The 17,146-nt window shown below is 38.4% G+C and overlaps 1 protein-coding gene across 2 annotated transcripts in view; it reads right to left on the bottom strand.

The window, feature by feature from the left end:
• Positions 1-3,023: 3,023 nt before the first annotated feature.
• Positions 3,024-17,146, bottom strand: part of SLF1 (SMC5-SMC6 complex localization factor 1) — a 40,888-nt gene continuing 26,765 nt past the window's right edge. For both annotated transcript variants that reach the window (XM_035310867.1, XM_035310868.1), the window contains exons 12-18: positions 16,517-16,664; positions 14,301-14,446; positions 12,190-12,359; positions 11,562-11,689; positions 9,478-9,570; positions 8,909-9,091; positions 3,024-5,895 (exon numbers count right to left, since the gene is read on the bottom strand). In XM_035310867.1, coding sequence (XP_035166758.1) covers positions 5,411-5,895; positions 8,909-9,091; positions 9,478-9,570; positions 11,562-11,689; positions 12,190-12,359; positions 14,301-14,446; positions 16,517-16,664 — 1,353 coding nt within the window. In that variant the 3' untranslated portion in view covers positions 3,024-5,410. The remainder of the gene's footprint in view (positions 5,896-8,908; positions 9,092-9,477; positions 9,571-11,561; positions 11,690-12,189; positions 12,360-14,300; positions 14,447-16,516; positions 16,665-17,146) is intronic.

Below are 17,146 nucleotides of genomic sequence, written 5' to 3'. Positions count from 1 at the left end.
ACAAGAATGACGCCTTCTTTACATGAATCTGATGAAAAACGGTGACATTTAGCAAATGTATACAGGCTCATTTAGGTAAGACAAGAATTAGATTAATCAGACTTCAGCTGTGTGCAAGTGACAAGCCACACTGGGCAAACTTCCCTGTGTCAGCACTCTCAACAATTTGTATAAGCTGACTGTTTGGTCTTCCACTGTTCTATTTTCACTTCTCCTGCGTTCAAGATTAATGACAATTTTTCAGCTTCAATAAGATAGCTCTCCTGAAAGATTAATGAAAGAGGTGTTGAAAGGATGCTTTCTTAACCGGACCTGAGTGCACTGGTTTTGCACTGCCTCTACTTTCTCTTTCCTTACCTTGTGGCAGCAGCCTCTAGTACAACCTGGTGTTGTTAACAACCAATAAGTACTCTTATTTACCTGATAGTGTATATTATCATCAGAGTTAGGCAGATAGAGGTATTTTTTTTTTTTTTAATACTGATGATATTTTGCTGAAATCTGCACATGCTCTTGTAGTGGGTGTACGTGGCAAGGTTTTGGTGGCAGGGGGCCATGGGGGGGCTTCTGTGAGAAGGATCTAGAAGCTGCCCCATGGCTGGTAAGGGCCCCACTGCTGACCAGGGCTGAGCCAGTAAGTGATGTTGTTTGTGCCTCTGTGAGAGCAGATTTAAGACAGGGAAAAAAAACGCTGCGCCACACAGAGCTGGGAGAGTGAGAGGAGTGAGGAACAGCCTTGCAGGCGCCAAGGTCAGCGAAGAAGGAGGGGGAGAGGTGCTCCAGGCGCCAGAGCAGAAGTCCCCTGCGGCCTGTGGTGAGGCCCATGGTGAAGCAGGATGTCCCCCTGCAGCCCATGGAGTACCACGGTGGAGCAGGGTTCCACGCCCGTGGAGGAGACCACGGTGGAGCAGGTGGCCCTGCACCGACGGAGACTGCGGCCTGTGGAAGACCCCTGCCGGAGCAGATTCCAGGCAGGACGTGCAGCCCGTGGAGAGGAGCCCACGCAGGAGCAGGTGACCTGGCAGGAGCTGCTGCCCGTGGGGGACCCAGGTTGGAGCAGTTTGCTCCCGAGGGATGGACCCCGTGGTACGGACCCAGATCTGGAGCAGTCCTTGGAGAGCTGCTGCCTGTGGGAATCCCACGCTGGATCAGTTCAGCAAGGACTGCGTCCTGTGGGAGGGACCCCACGGCACAGGGGATGAGAGGGACTGAGAAGGAGCGGCGGAGAAGAAGCGCTACAGACTGACCATAACCCCCATTGCCCTGTTCCTCTGCGCCGCTCGGGGGGAGGAGGTGGAAGAGGGTGGATGGGGGGAGAAGGTGCTCTTGGTTTCTTTCCTTTGTTTCTCACTTCTCTAGCTCATTAGTAATAGGCAATAAATCTTACTATCTCCCCATGCTGAGTCTGTTTTGCCCGTCACCATAATTACTGCACGATCTCCCTGTCCTTATCTCAACCCTTGAGCCCTTTCATCGTATTTTCTCCCTGTTCCTCTTTGAGGAGGGGGAGCGAGAGAGCGGCTGTGGTGGAGCTCGGCCGCCCACCCGAGTAAAACCCCCACAGCTCTCCAGCAGCTGGTTCACAGATGCCTGTGCAGACAGCATTACTGAAGCTCTAAAGCTTTACCATTTCATCTCTTCTGCACAAGGCTCCCTGCCCACCTGCAGGACAAAGTCTGTTAAATAGTCCTTAGCTTATCTCCTCCCCCATTTTTTTTTGTATTTTTTTTTTCTGCACTTCTAGAAAAATATGCTACCTAAAATGTGCTACTAGAAGCTTCTCTTGATACCCCGACTTAAAACAACTCAGACTAAACCAGAGTCTATTTTTTTCAAACAGATCCTTACATTTTGTTGATAAATTAGATACATTTGTAGTATCTTCATCTAACAGCAGAGATGAATATTGGGCAAAGTGTAATTTTTAGATCAGTTTTCCTGATTTCATATCCTGGTAACTATCATGATAAATTTACGAACTTGTAGGGATCTTTATATATTACATTTTGATGATTAATACGGTATAGAACTATTTAGTGTGTAAGAGATTAAAAAAATGAGTTATCTGACAGATTTTGAACAGTATTCAGTGGGGAATAATAACTGAAGTTTTTCGTGGTGTTCCTCTGGGGTTGGCACTTAGACTGGTATATTATTTCCTCGATGGATTAAAATCTGATTTAAACTAAACCGCAGGTGACTCTGGCTTTACCAGGCACTCTTGGCTGCAAAGGGAGCATGGCGTGATGCCCAGCGTGGTCCTTGAATGTGCTAGCCCAAGGCAGAGGGCTGATATTAACACTGCACAGGGCATTTCTGGAACTGCCCCTTGTGAATGCAGGGACTGAGCAACTCAGGTGGTGCGGGAAAGAGCTTCAGAACTGTCCCGAGTTAGGTGTTTTAAAGAAGCAAGCCCTGGCACTCAGAAAAAAAAAAAAAAATATATACAACTGAAATGTGGCCTCATGTAACTTCTTTTTTGGCCACTGTTGAAGCTTGAGCATCAACTTTGCACCCCATCACAACTCCTGACTGCACATCGCAGTGTGCGTTACCTTGTTTTCCTCCTACCAAGCATTGCGCTGCCACCAACCACTGTTGGCTCATCAGGGCAGCACTTGGTGCATGTACGTGTAAAAGTGACGTTCTCCAACGGCGTGCTGAAGGTGGAGAAAACTGAAGAACTGGCTGAAGGCCTGGGTTGGCTGAGGATGAAGATGTAAGCACTTGTGAAGCGCTTTGTCTCGTGGAACATGGGCATGCAGAGGGTGGGAACGGGGACTGGTTGGCTGGGTATTGTTTGTTCTCGTAACTAAAGTGGGAACTGGGAAATATCCTGCATACCGATCAGGATTTTAAAAAGCAGAAATATCCGACATACCCACATTTGCCAACTTTTGGACGTTTCATTTTGTAACGTTAATAATCATTGAGAACATTTCTACAATACGTTAGAGAGAGGACTCTGAAACTAGTTCAAATAGGTAAGAAGGACCGACAGATGTGCCTTTTTTCTTTTTTTTCCCAACCACACAACATTAACAGCAAATAACTGTACAGAATAACTTGGATTAAGCAGAGAATACCTCTATCAGGCCAAAACAATGCTTTTCTTGCTTTCATTTCTGCCACTAATATACTATATTAGGAATAGGTATGAATATTCTGAAACATTTGCTTTTTCAGATCCATCCCAATTCTTTTCCCATGGCTTTCTGAGTCACAATTATTTTAAGTTCCGAATTACCTACCAAATTCATAATTAAATAAAACTTTAATATTGCCAACATATTTTGCATTCCTTACAAAGTACGTGCATAGCATTTCTTTCATCATGCCCTGCAACGGGGAATACTGAAGTTTGTTGTTAGTTCATCTTACACAGAACAAAGGCGTTTTGGGTGTTGCTTTTTTACTTTTACTGGAGAAAAAGCCAAAAGGGCACAAACAGAAACAAATCCAGTATGAGGTGACCCTTTATTCTATTAGGGCAGGCTGTTCTGGATGTATATATGAAAATAATAATCAGTCATTAATAAACACTGAACATTTGTAATGAAGGCCTGGTTCCAAGACCAACACAGCCTGAGCATCTTCAGTAGATTAATTGCTGTGAGATCATATATCTCAGCTGCAGAAAGGCTAAATGGAAGTTTTAATGTGCTGCAAGCCAGCTGCATCAATGTAACTTATTCCCTCTAGTCAAGCAACATCAATTTCAGAAGCAGCTATTATCCACACCCTTTCTTTTAAGGTTCTTTTTTTTAATATTATAAATTGCTACTACAGAAGAATTGGAAACGTTGCTAATTAGTACCTTCCTTTTGAAGGCTAAGATTTTGAATTATTCTTGATCTTTTACTGAATCCATTAGGAAAAAAAAAAAAAAAAAAGGATCAGTTGTTCTCATTCTAAGGCAGCATTTCTTCCCTCGAGAGGAGAAGAGAGAAACTTCCCTTGGAAGCATATCTTCTCAGACCTAGTGTTAAACAATTTTGTTACTCAACCTCTACCAAGATGCGTGTCAAGAAGAACAGTCGTTGCTACATAAATGTGAAGAAAGAGCTCTCCAAAATATGCATCTCTTTGAGATCCCCAGCCTCATACAGCACAATTACACAGTTCAGCTGCTGCAGGAGCCTCGATACCTTTAAAGAACTGCACAGGATTTTCTCTTTTTCTTAATTAATTAAAAGGACCATCTGATAGAATACGTAGCACACAATCCCAAATTAGGTTAGAGGATTAGTTTAGAGGATTTATCATGTGTAGTTTGCATGTATTCATAGAATGGAGAACAAAATTCTCATATTAAATGGGCTGTAATTTTTAAGGAGATCCATGCTTAGTGTCAGAATCTGATGCCCAGGACATACTTAAACTGTCTTGTCTAATCCTTAGTAAATTCCCCTGCCAACATAGCTAGATTTGTACCACTACTTCCACCAGCATCTTTAGTCCCAGGCATGTTACCAAGACGATTTTATGCATTGCCGGCATCCTGGATTTATCAAACCACTGCGAACCAGCATGAGTGAGAGCAGAGCCAGTGATACCACACGTTACGCTGAAGGTGCATTTGGCCCTCCACAGCATCCCCGGCCTGGGAAGCAGAAGGATGTCCTGATGGTTTTACAGCTCCAGTCAGTGATACACCAACTGGAGTCCTGTATAACGCCTGAGCACCTCAGCCAGTCTCCTTGGAGTAGTCACTGCACAAACTAGTATGACCGCGAGTGCCATGGTGCACCTTTTCTAAGAAACTAGCAAAAACTAGGGAAATGACAGTAAACCAATTCTGAAATCAGAAGGTATACCTACCTTACGTTTTTAATTTCGCAAGATGTAATTTCCTAAACGTAATTTCAATTGTTACAAGACAAAGATAAGCAAGATAAAAATGGAGAGAATAAATTTCTTTTTCCCTATGTTCTTTTTTACTGACAGGTAGAATATCAGTTTTATTAAAAGACAATAAAATATGTAGGTACACACTTTTAAAAAGGAAAAACTGTTTGGTGTAGTATCAAGCTCAGTTTAACAGCAGAGGCTCTGCCTTCGGAAACCAAAGTGAGCTATGGCATGAGACTGTTGATAAAGATTCCCATGCTAGAAAAGGCAAAGTTTTACTTAGTGCACATGGTACTGAGGTGGTCACAGGCCTCCAGATCTGTCTGACAACTAGAAGGCAATGCTAGATAAATTTTGCCTGAAAAAAAATGCACGGAATGAATACATCTGATTTCCAGGTTTGACTAGAGGAAAGTATTGATGTCATGGGTGATAAAAACATGTAGGGCTGTGAAATTTGTACTTCTTAGTTGCCAGAAAGTCTGTTTGCCAACTATCAATGGCCAGCCATCAAGATTTAACTAATGGTAACTGGTTTTGGAAGCTACCAGTTAAGGACTTAAGTAAAGAGCTGATTTGCCTCTACCATAGTTTCTAGAGTTGCTAATAAAGCCTTCATCTGTTCTCCTGGAAAAATAAATATGTTTGTAGATATCTCTTGAAGAAACTGTGGTAGCTTTTTAAAAGTTTCTAGCTCTCTAAAGTACATATCTACTAGCCAATCTGCAGAAAATGTACTTTCCATCTTATAGTAATCACGAGCCCTTACTGGAAGTCTACTGGAACAAGCTACCTCTCTGAGAGTTGAAGTAAAGGGTGAAAACAGATTAAAAACCGAACAAAAATTTAGCAGCATCTTGTTAAATAAAATCAACCACAGTTCTCTCTGCTGACTGCAGTAATCTTGTTCAATGCGTTCATAGAATCTTTCAATTTTTTCTTCTGGATGAACAATGTTCAAAAGTTCTTGTTTTACTGGTAGGGACTGAACATAATCCAGCGGCAATTTTCCATTGGAGTCCCTCTGCTGTAGAAGGACTGGTCCTGCAAGAAAAATACAAATATTAATAATAATGGCATGTTCCAGCTGGCAGCTGATCAAGATTTTTTTTTTTTTGGCCAAAAACTAGGAGTCTGTTTAAACTCATTTTTGTTATGTTGGTACAAATGATGAGCTAGACATTTGCAATCAGAGAAGGGCAACAAGGGTCCTGAGGGGTCTGGAGAACAAGTCTTACGAGGAGCGGCTGAGGGAGCTGGGACTGTTTAGCCTGGAGAAAAGGAGGCTCAGGGGTGACCTTATCGCACTCTACAGGTACCTGAAAGGAGGCTGTAGCGAGGTGGGGGTTGGTCTATTCTCCCACGTGCCTGGTGACAGGACGAGGGGGAATGGGCTAAAGTTGCGCCAGGGGAGGTTTAGGTTGGATATTAGGAAGAACTTCTTTACTGAATGGGTTGTTAGTCACTGGAATAGGCTGCCCAGGGAAGTGGTTGAGTCACCATCCCTGGAGGTCTTTAAAAGACGTTTAGATGTAGAGCTTAGGGATATGGTTTAGTGGAGGACTTGTTAGTGTTAGGTCAGAGGTTGGACTTGGTGATCTTGAAGGGCTCTTAGAACCTAGACGATTCTGTGATTCTGAACACAATCTAGAACATGCAGAGAAAACATTTGTAACAGTTTCTTTATGACATAGTTCTAATTTTCTTCCTGGTTTTGCTATGTTGAACATGAAGGATTATTATACAGAAATGTGAAAGAAATTCAAATGCACCCTAATTCAAATTCAAATGTATCCTACCATAAATTTCAAGTAGTATTATTTACATATAATATGTAAAAGTATTTTTTACATATAACATGTAAAAAAATAGTGTTATTACCGATGCACAATTTCACTACAAAATTTACAGGCTGGGTTATTTACTGAAATTGTCTCAAAATTAAAGGCAATTTATTATGATGGTCTTTATTTTACCTTTTTGGATGGTGTGGCTAACCTTGTCCTAAGCTATGCATCAAGACAAACTACTGAGGTAGGAATCCTAGTCTTCCTCAGCTGAGCTAGAAAATTTAGTCTTAGCAGATCGCTGCAAAATATAATTACTATAATAATTGGATTTAAAGTAATTAAGTGAGACATGATTTTCTTATTTGGAGAACAAGGAAATACTATTTCTTTTCTTCTACATTCTTTCAATATTTCCTGTTTATTAGTACAATGGAGCTATTAATGTTTAAACAGTTTACAGATGTCCCGGTAAGTTTAAGAAAGGCCACACCGGTAAGAAAGAAATGAAGAGGGATGAAACTCTACAGGTGGTGTTTTTCAAAGGTGAAAACAATATAAATCTTCACATGTAAATTGGGGTTACTATGCAAAAAAATTATGTGATTTCATAACTTTAACATGTTTTCAGAAATGTATTTTAATTACAAAAGATTACCCATTGCATGACTTTACCATTATTAGAGCCTCTAGCTTCCCTGTGATTGAAGCTATATTGTTTTACTCCCTGACTATGTAAAATAATTAAGTTCTGTAAGCTGATGACCTTTTTGCAGAAAGGGAAGAAGTTATTGCAGAGCTGTACTCTAAGTTATTGAGCAGAGTAAATCCAGACTGAATGGGTAACACGTTTTCTACCATAGTCTTGTCAGCTACTTGACAGGCCAAAACCCGGAGTGTGACAAAGGCAAAGATAAGGGTACATGCAGCCTTACAGTTGCCAGAAAACTCTGATGAATGCAAGTGCAAGTAGAGCTCTTCCCGTAGGACAACAGGATCATCCACTACCTATTCTTCACAATAGCTGAGGAAAAATGCACATCTGTCAGTGCAATGCCATTTCCAATTGAGGAGCTGGGCTTACTACAATATTGGCTATTGCATCACTTAGACCGATGGAAGTGAGCCCAGGTATTGGCTTGGCATGTCAGACGTGTGGTTCAGTAGATATATAAAACACCTGGGAGCCCCAGAACTGAAGCTCAGCAAGCACAGAGAGGTGAAATTGCAGAGGAATGAATGTATCGATCATGAGCCAGTGCTTGTACAACAGACAGAGACAGCCTTTAGGGGGCAGGAGAAGACTGTAAATACACAGGGTCGTATGCCAAGAATGAAATAAAATTTTGTTTCTCTAGCTTAATTAAGTAATAGGCCATCTAAATAGAGTGCATTCTTTTACCTTAAGGCTACAAGCAGAATGAATTTTATTGAAAAAATCTGGACGCAGGATATAACACAGAGATTAAATTGACACAGTAGGTCAGGAGTAAGGATATCACAAATACCCATTTTAGTAAATAAATTAAAAGAAGGAAGAGTTGATATCCAGGATCATTCTTTGCTGTTGTTTTGTTTTTAAAAGCATGTTAAGTTAATTATGTTGATACAGGGTGTTTCAACACAAAATATAAGTTCCCTGTCACTTACAGAACATATTGTTCACAACATTTATCATGTGTCTGCCTAAGGGGCAATGTGTCTTTTTTTAGAAACTAAGGCGCCCCTCCCACTATTATCCCTAAACAGCAGTTATCACAATTACAATATAGATTCCTTTCTTAAACTAATTACCAAGCTAATTGTGTTCTTCAAAGACCATCACATTAATTTTCATAAATGCTGAACAAATTTAAATTGAAATACATGATTATATAGAGATTTACTGATCTATTTTTGCATTACAGTAAAAATAGATCAAAACAAAAGAAAAACCTTAGCTTTACTTGGTGAAAAGGTAATCTTTATCTTTGTTAATTAGTTTGGAGGATAAGTTACAATGCATATGGTGTAAAATGCAGAATAAAAACATTATCATATTGGAAACAAAAGTGAAAATCCTGGCTAATTTCATATTCAGCTGATCAAGATAAGTGTGAGAACAGTAATATTTTTATTGTGACCAAAACAGCTTGGCTTTAAAATGTTTTAAAGTAAATATTTTATAATAAAATTTTATTTTATGCAACCATTAATAAAAGCACCACAAACTTCGTATGGACTCAGAACAGGGTAATTTCCCTAAACCAGTTTAGCATATATGAACTCACCCCCACGCTGAAGTAGCAGCTTGCCAATTTCTATGTGTCCATTTGACAGTGCATCATGCAAAGGAGTCACCCCGTCCATTTGACTGAGCAGGTCTACCTCTGGACAACGCTGCAAAATTTCACGGACACACACTGTGCTGCCATGGTTACAGGCTTCATGCAAAGGCGTCCAGCCAGCATAGTCTGAATTATAAATCAAGGGAAGTTTTAAAACAGCAGAAGTAGTACTAAAATGCTAATAACGTAATTCATTAGACAGCAAAACAGTTGACTTTTCAGCATTCGTTATGGTGACAGTGGCAACTTGTGATTTCAAAATAAGAACTTCTACTGAAAAACATCTGATAAAAAAATGGCACTTTTAAAAACTGATAGAAAATGTGATGTTAAAGCAGATTTCAGATAAAATGAACCTTTCAGCGATGTTTGCTATGAAGTCCTGATTTTGTTAGTTAGAATAGTAAAGGCAGTTTTCATAGCATAAATATAAACTGCATTACCAAAAGGATGTTTAACAGTTCCTTATCTGGCTTAATTTCTTAGTTCTGCAGAGAAAATGAATAACTTACCTTTAACATTAATGTCTATTCCAGGGGAAGAGAGAAGCTGAATCAATCTCTCCACTTTGTTTCTTATGCAAGCTTCATGCAGGGCTGTCTCTCCTACCATAAAAAATTAATAGATTACACTAGACTAGGCAAGATAGCAACTAAAGAAAATAATCAAAGTGCCTGGAACTAGGAGACCTGGCTATATGCCAGAAAATTCAATAATGAGTAAGATTTTCCTTTATCCTGTTTAACCATCTTTTAAGAAATTTCAAAAAAAAAAAAAAAAAAAAAACCCACAGCGCTTCTGTTCCACCAGAGATCCAGCAATGAAATTGTATTGCAAATGGTTTAACACAGGAATTATCTCCCCCCAGTTCAAGGTTTAAAGCTTCAATCACACTATAAAAGCACCAACTGATCACAGAACACCAAAAATACTGGGTTTTGAAGCAATAAAACTTTAGAGTGCAGTTGCCCTCCCTTAAATTTATTCATGAACCTACGTTAAAATGTATGGTTCTTTTTACACAGCATTTATAGCTTAATTCAAATGAATGTTTCTGGCTAAGCACGAGTGCCTCTACACACTCAAGTATAATTCAGAACTTCAAATCCGTTAACAGATGGTTTGCTGTTTCTCAATAGGCTGTCTGACTTGGCTACAGTAGCAAGGGAAGGGGGAAAAGAGGGAGAAATACACGAAGGGGTCCTAATAATAATAATAATAATAATTACAAAAAAGAAAATCCTCTGAAAAAAACACCCCAAGCCTTAGTATCATGTAAAACTGAAGTGTGAAAAATTGAACAGCAAGCAACTGAGAACTGCTGCTTATATGTAAAGACACCATTAGTCTCTGCATGATAAAAACTTCAGACCCATTCTGAACACTGTTTTGCTTTCAAGTAAATGATTAGGTTTGAACAAGAGCCAGAGAAAAATCTTGATGCCAGGTGAAAGATGATGCAACAAACATCTTAGAAATGAAGAATATCTCTGGCTAAATCTCTTCAGCGTTTGCAATAAGATTAACATAGTGTATTTTGTTATATTAATACCTTCACTTTGTAAATCTGTCAGCTCCATACTCATTCTTTCAACAGTAGATACTACTTACAATTTTGGCAGGGGAAGAATAGAAAAAAAAAGCATTTTTTCCCGTAGTCCTTCAGCTCACTTTTCTTTGTAGAAGTCAGCATGTAATAATTCACATCAATTTTACTTGCAAAAGCAATAAAGAGAAAGCAAACCAATTTTAAAAATGCATGGTCTGGCTCTGTTACTGAAGCTCTCTTAAATCCCAAAAGAGGGTGAGGTGTTTTTTTTTTTTGTCCTTCAGTGTTTGTGATACAATTCTGATTATAATTTTTTGAACAATCCCAGGTTCTATTTGCTAGTTTTTCCTAAGCCTTTTCTTGGGTGTCATGATTAACAGTTGCATTTTAAGTGATAAAGGTAAATTTCTGATGATGAAGATAATAAAAAGTAGTTCCAGCAAGTAATTCTGTTGAGGTAAAGCCTCATGTAAAGTACAATTTATTGCATTTGTGTAATAAGTAGGAACTGAATGAATTACTGCAGTGCTGTTTTATTCCTTAGGTACTTGGGTTCCAGTATAGCTAAGACAAAAGCCAAATGCCTTTCATAGTCTGGGCTGAATGCCTGGAAGAAAACAGTCCATATGCTTAACACAGCTATGTAACATAGCATACTCCTCAGTCTTTGTTCACAAAATGTCTAGGACTGAAAGAGATGAAGACTGAATTATACTTTCAAATCAGAAGACGTTGATCCTACCAAGCACAGGTTGAGGTGGATTAGCAAAGTAAGGCGGGCAAGCCTGGAATGAGCTCACACAAGCTGTACACTGTATTTAATATCTGGGAGGGGGAGGGGAATGAAGAAGGCAGCTTTATTCCACCATATATACAATTCCTCCTCTCAAACAGACAGTGAAAAAAAGAAACGTGAACCATAAGAAAATAATTCTTGGGCATAAGCCATCATTTCAGTTGAGCATTCATAAGGTCAAGATTTTTAAACCTGAAACTGCTGATTCTAACCATATAAAGTTCTTAACATAAATTAGATACATAGGATACCTTTAACATTTCTCCTGTAAAAATGCGCCTCTTCAGCCAAAATGTAGCAATTCTCTTTGGTGTCTGAAGCCCCAACTTTCTCCCTTGCTCTACGCTTCCTTGTACGGCACTTACTAAACATTAAGTCACTGAAAAGAGAGCAAAGGAGACGCATCTAAAATCACTTTTTTATTTTTTTTTTGGATAGTGTGTATGTATTTAACGACTTTAAAATGTGTATAGATATCATACTTAGATCTACGAATTTCAGAGTTATTTCTAAAATGTCTTAACTATGTAATTTATGTCATTTAATTATAACTGCATTTAAAACAGCAATAAAATTAAATTACCCACAATTAAACTTTTTTGAAAGGTAATTCTGTGAATTGTTCAACTTATCAACGTATCCTTTATTTTTAATATTGGGACAATATTACTACATCAGTCTGCCTGTATGCAGAGATGGAGGACGGGGAGAAAAGGGGAACCCCACACCAGAGGTGTCACAGGTTTAAAATGGAGATTTCTGTCAGCTGTAGTAATTTGCAGACAACAAAACAGGTCATATAAAGTTCAAGAAATGTGTCAGGTCAGAAGCTGTCCCCCAAAGCAGAATAAAACTGGTGATGTTACAGGTATTACTTACGGTAGATCAGGCAGCACTTTGACTTGGTTCTGCTTACCACCATTTAGCATCTGTAATGCCCTTTGAGACTCGGGGCATGGCCAATGCCCTATTTTCTTTTTCTTTGTTTTATGCATCTTTCTTGTCTCACACATCCCTACCTCTCTCAAGGCAGGCAAATAGGAACAGACCTGTTGCAAAAGTAGCATTTTCCGTGAGTTTGTGTGAAGTAAATTAGAAGTCTTTTTTCTGTTGTTGCACTTCATGTACAAGCAGTCATTCACCACCCACAGGGTACTGCATCTCAGTTTTTTTAAATATGGTCCCTAAGTGATGTTTGCACATATAGGTTGTTTGAAATCAGCTCTGCGATCTTTAGTTTAATATTGTTGTAATTCACAACAACTTATATGCCAGCCTCAGAGGTGAGTGAGATATGTCTGAGCCAGGGGGTAGGATTTTTTTCTTCTGTAGCTGGGAACATTTTCATCTTTTTAACTGGATATAAGATGAAAGAAAAGCTAATTGATTCTCACTTACTCAATGGAGTATTTACAAGCTTTCTTCCCCCAGCTCAGGGAGCAAAACCCAGGGAGCAACTTAGCAAAGAAATACTCCCCTCCTTCATCCCTTCTAAGCTAAGGGTTGGAATAAAGCCTTTGGACATTGTGAAAGCAGTAAGCTAGTCAGTTAGCTCCCAAGTGTTCTTTCATTATTGGGATAGCATTGTAGGTATTTTGGCTCACTTCTGGCAATACAGAGCTTCCAACCCACATCTAACCCTCTTTTCAAAAAAGTCATGCAAGATTTTGCAGTTTGGCAAAAGCATAGTCCAGTGAGGGGACTCACTGAATGATTACAGTCATTATATCTGATCAAAGAATATTAAAGAAGGCTTCGAGTATGTAGCACATGGCTGTAGATTCTACAAGCAACGTGCAATGGAGGGACTCACTGTACAGTTACTTGCAGAGAGTCGGAGAGCGCTACTTGAGTCCATAGAAAAGCCTAGCTGATAAGATGCTGCATGAGAAGAGCAGTCAAAGTTGGACCATGGTCAGTATTTACTGTATGGAACAAGAAAGCAAGAATGCTAAGGAAAGCCATAGAAACCCATGACCTTTATTCAGGCTCTACTAACATTTTTTAAAGTTGTTGCAGAGAGTGATCAGTAGTCATGGCAATACTAAGAATAGTGGTTGCTGCTACATGTGTTGACAACATGTTAAGTATTAGATGTAGTTGGTTTATTTTTGAAGTTCTGTCAGTCTTTTGTTCAAGCTCTCTTTAAACACTACGTATTAATAAACAATGATCTCTGTTCACAATAAATTTCTGTAAAGTTTGAGAAAACTTAGGCATGGAAAAAAATTAAGTTTGACTTTGTTTTACTTTAACTCTACCTGTCAACTTCAGGTCATAACACTTATGAATTCCATATTCTGGTTAGATTTTAGCACTGAAGTTACTGAAATGCGGCTCTGACTTAGGTCATGTCATTGATGTGTGATCGTCCTGATGTTTGTGTATCCTGACAGTGACTGTGGTTTTGAGAATTTCGTTATATATTTCCTCATCTGCTATCACAGCTTGTGATTTGAAGGCAAGCAAAGGTTTGCAAGTAGCAGAAAGTTTTTCAGAGGAGAAATTCATAGGAAGACGCTGTGGTTCAGAATCATAAATTCTCGTATCTAACAAATGCTTGGGCACAGCAGAATAATAGACTGTGCCTCTTCAAAAATCTGAAGGAAAGCACATCCACGGAAAACCATGCAGTATTTTGCATTTTCCTTAATTACAGACATAATATTGGAAAAAATTATTCACATCAAAGATTATTTTAAAAAGCTTTCATTTTGACTTTCCATGTTAGCTGCATGTAAACAGATTAATTAACTCGAAGAGGTGTTACCAATTCTCTGGTAAGAAAAAACTTCACTATTGTTTTGAACCTTGCTCTCAGGCAGATAGAAATATAAATGCAGGAGAGTTGCTACAGGTGGAAGAGCATACATGGAATGACCAAGACCTTACACCACAAAAGAAAGATATTTTCCAAGACTTTAGTGAACCTAGTTATTTGTTAAGTACCTAAGTATACTAGGTTATTAAAGAGTGTAAGAGTTACTTACTATTTTCTGAAGAGAAAGAGGTTCTGTAGAAATAGTTACATTCCTCTGTAAACACAGGTTTTTAAAAACTGCTTCTGCCACAAACATTTGAAGCCAGAGGGATGGCATGGTACAAATGAACGTTTGTAAATCATGTGTTGAAAAATCTGGATAAAACAAAGGGAAGAAAAAGAGCTGTACTATTACAGTTACTCCTTAGAATTACTAAAATAGCCATATTAAAAAAAGATTTTATCCATCATCTGATAACAAGACCAGCTTCTTAGACAATGATCATCAAACTTTAAAAGGCAAAGCACCACTTCTTACAACGTTGAACAATTTTTACATTCAAGTACAACCTTATAAAAGCTCCAGACTGATTTGGAGAATGAAATTATTCATTTGATGAAATTATGCAAGTGATCACCTTTAAAGTTTCATGTGACATAATACAAACACAGTTCAAGTAATATGTATGTAACACAAACAAAGAAATCTGATTAAGTAATGCAGGGGGACCTACAAATTCTACATGTGACCTTAAACAAATTCCAATACTCTTCAGATGTAGCTGTCTTCAGGCTTAGCTCTGGCCTACCTCATTGTTTTTATTTGTTTGTTTGGGGTTTTGTTTGTTTTGTTCTGTATTGGTTTTTAGAGCAGATGGAATGGATTATTTTTCTTAAGGTTATACTTGCATTTTGATTCTAGCAATAGAATTTCATCAAAATAGCACCTGAAGCAGGTGGAAAGCAAGGTCTGCCAGGGTCTTTACTGCACTGAGGTAGTATTCTGCTCTGCTGAGAAATCCTCACACAGTCATTGATATACAGACACAAAACAAGAAGAACATTTAAGTACAGATGTCTTCTACTCCAAGATGGACAGAATCTTAGGAAAATTCTGTTACGGTTTTTCACCCTTTAAGTCCTATGGACTGAAGTGGGCTCCAGTGATCACCAATTAGTCAAATAATCTTTATTCTTTATAACCAGACTATGAATGTTATTCCTGTGAATGGCCTGAATGGATGAAGAAGCATATAAAAAATATTATAAAAAGAAAACCCTTTGGGGAGGTAGCAGGAGATACTAAAAGCTCCACTGATGTAAATACTTCAAAGTTCCAACTTTTTTTTTTGGTTTGTTTGTTGTTATTTTTTAATCTGAGGCAGGTTATAATGGTTCTGATCATTCACTTTCCATAGGAAAGACCAAGACCAGAGCTGAACTATTGGACTAGAGACATAGATTTTATTTTTTTGTTTGTTGGTTTGTTTTTCACGACACGTCTTCTCAAGTGTCCAGGTGGGAGAAGGCAACAGCACTTTAAATGAAGCCTAAACAACACCTTTCTCTACAGAAAATTATGATCGAGTATGATTGAAACTGGGATATACTTAGAGGTATAAAAGCTGAGGTACAGTTTTCCCATGATTCTATAACAAAACAAACAACAAAAAGTGGTGGGAATGAAGTTTGAATATGAAATTAAAAATATTCAGTCTTTTCTTGAGATTATTTTTTTCAGTCCAGTTGAGTTCCTCATCCCCAACTGCTGAAAAAACCAATAACACAGCTGATGTTAAATGACAATGGTCCAAGCCATAACATTTCTCTTTATGCTATATTAATTGAAGCGGAACAATAGATATATGATATTCATAGGAGTAGTTGAATCCCACCCTGCTCCATTAATTTCCTTTAAGTGAAAGGATTTGGAAGGAGACATTGCAATCTTTCTATCTGATATCTGTAAGGACCAAAATTTCAGGGTAGCTTTTTTTTTTTTTTTTTTTTTTTTTTTTTACTGGTGAAATGCCTTTAACAAATAAGATCAAGTCCATTGAGTGAAGGGTCTCATCTGAAAATTGGTCGGAGCAAAGGCGTCCCGAATTGCCTCTCTGAAGTTATGGCTTATTATGATATGCTTACACTTCCTCCTAAACTGACAAGAGATTTTATTTCCTCTTCACACTCTTTAATCCTGCTTTCACATTAATACCCGTAGGGATTTATTTAAAATGATTTTAAAAGGAAATACCTCTCTATTTGGTCTTTGCTTGGGAGAGACACATGCACACACAGAGAGTAAAACAGTTTCCTGTATATACGTCACACCGAAGACTGCTGCAAATTAAGGTAAGACATAACTTGAGTGTAAACTGATAATTTTAATTTAGGACTTCCTTGGTATATCTGACTAAAAGACTGAGAAGCATTTCAAACACTCACCATCACAAGCAATGGCAACGTATTGTGCTAAATCATCAGCTATTTCACAAAACACATTTCGGTCCATGAGTAAACCTGAGATGATCCAATACTCCACTACAGTTCCAAGAATTGCCTTTAATAGAGCAGCTATTTCACATCTGAAAGCCTACAAGGAGAAAAAAAAAGTATCTATAGACCTGTACTGTACAGTAAATTCACATTGAAAATGTACCAGTAATAATACCAGAGAACATCTTTTGATAAAAGGCTTATCAGTTCTTCACTGGTGTTTCTCTCTCTGATTAAAAACAAACTGTTGCAGCCAGGTCAACAAAATTAATTATGCCACTAATGCCATACCAGTTGAGACACGGCATTAGAGAACTACAAGTTATTTGGAAACATACTTTCTAGAACACCATGCAAAATATGACCAAAGGTTACAAGTACAAAGTAATTTATTTTAAAAATTGGTTTTGTTTAGCTGTAAAATTTCAAGTATTGCATGTTTGCTAGTTAACCTTGTGTTTATTTAACAATTACAGGGCTCTTAGCCTCCTGGCTCTGTTAGGATTCGCAGTTCCTAAAGGTACCACCATGAAACTAAAGCCCCTGGTGTGATTAACCACATGCGTATGTGCCAAAAGG

This window comes from Oxyura jamaicensis, chromosome Z (genome assembly GCF_011077185.1).
Source record: "Oxyura jamaicensis isolate SHBP4307 breed ruddy duck chromosome Z, BPBGC_Ojam_1.0, whole genome shotgun sequence".
Classification (NCBI taxonomy): Eukaryota; Metazoa; Chordata; class Aves; order Anseriformes; family Anatidae; genus Oxyura; species Oxyura jamaicensis.
Note: the sequence above shows the minus strand (reverse complement) of the source record. Positions and strands in the feature narration are given on the sequence as shown.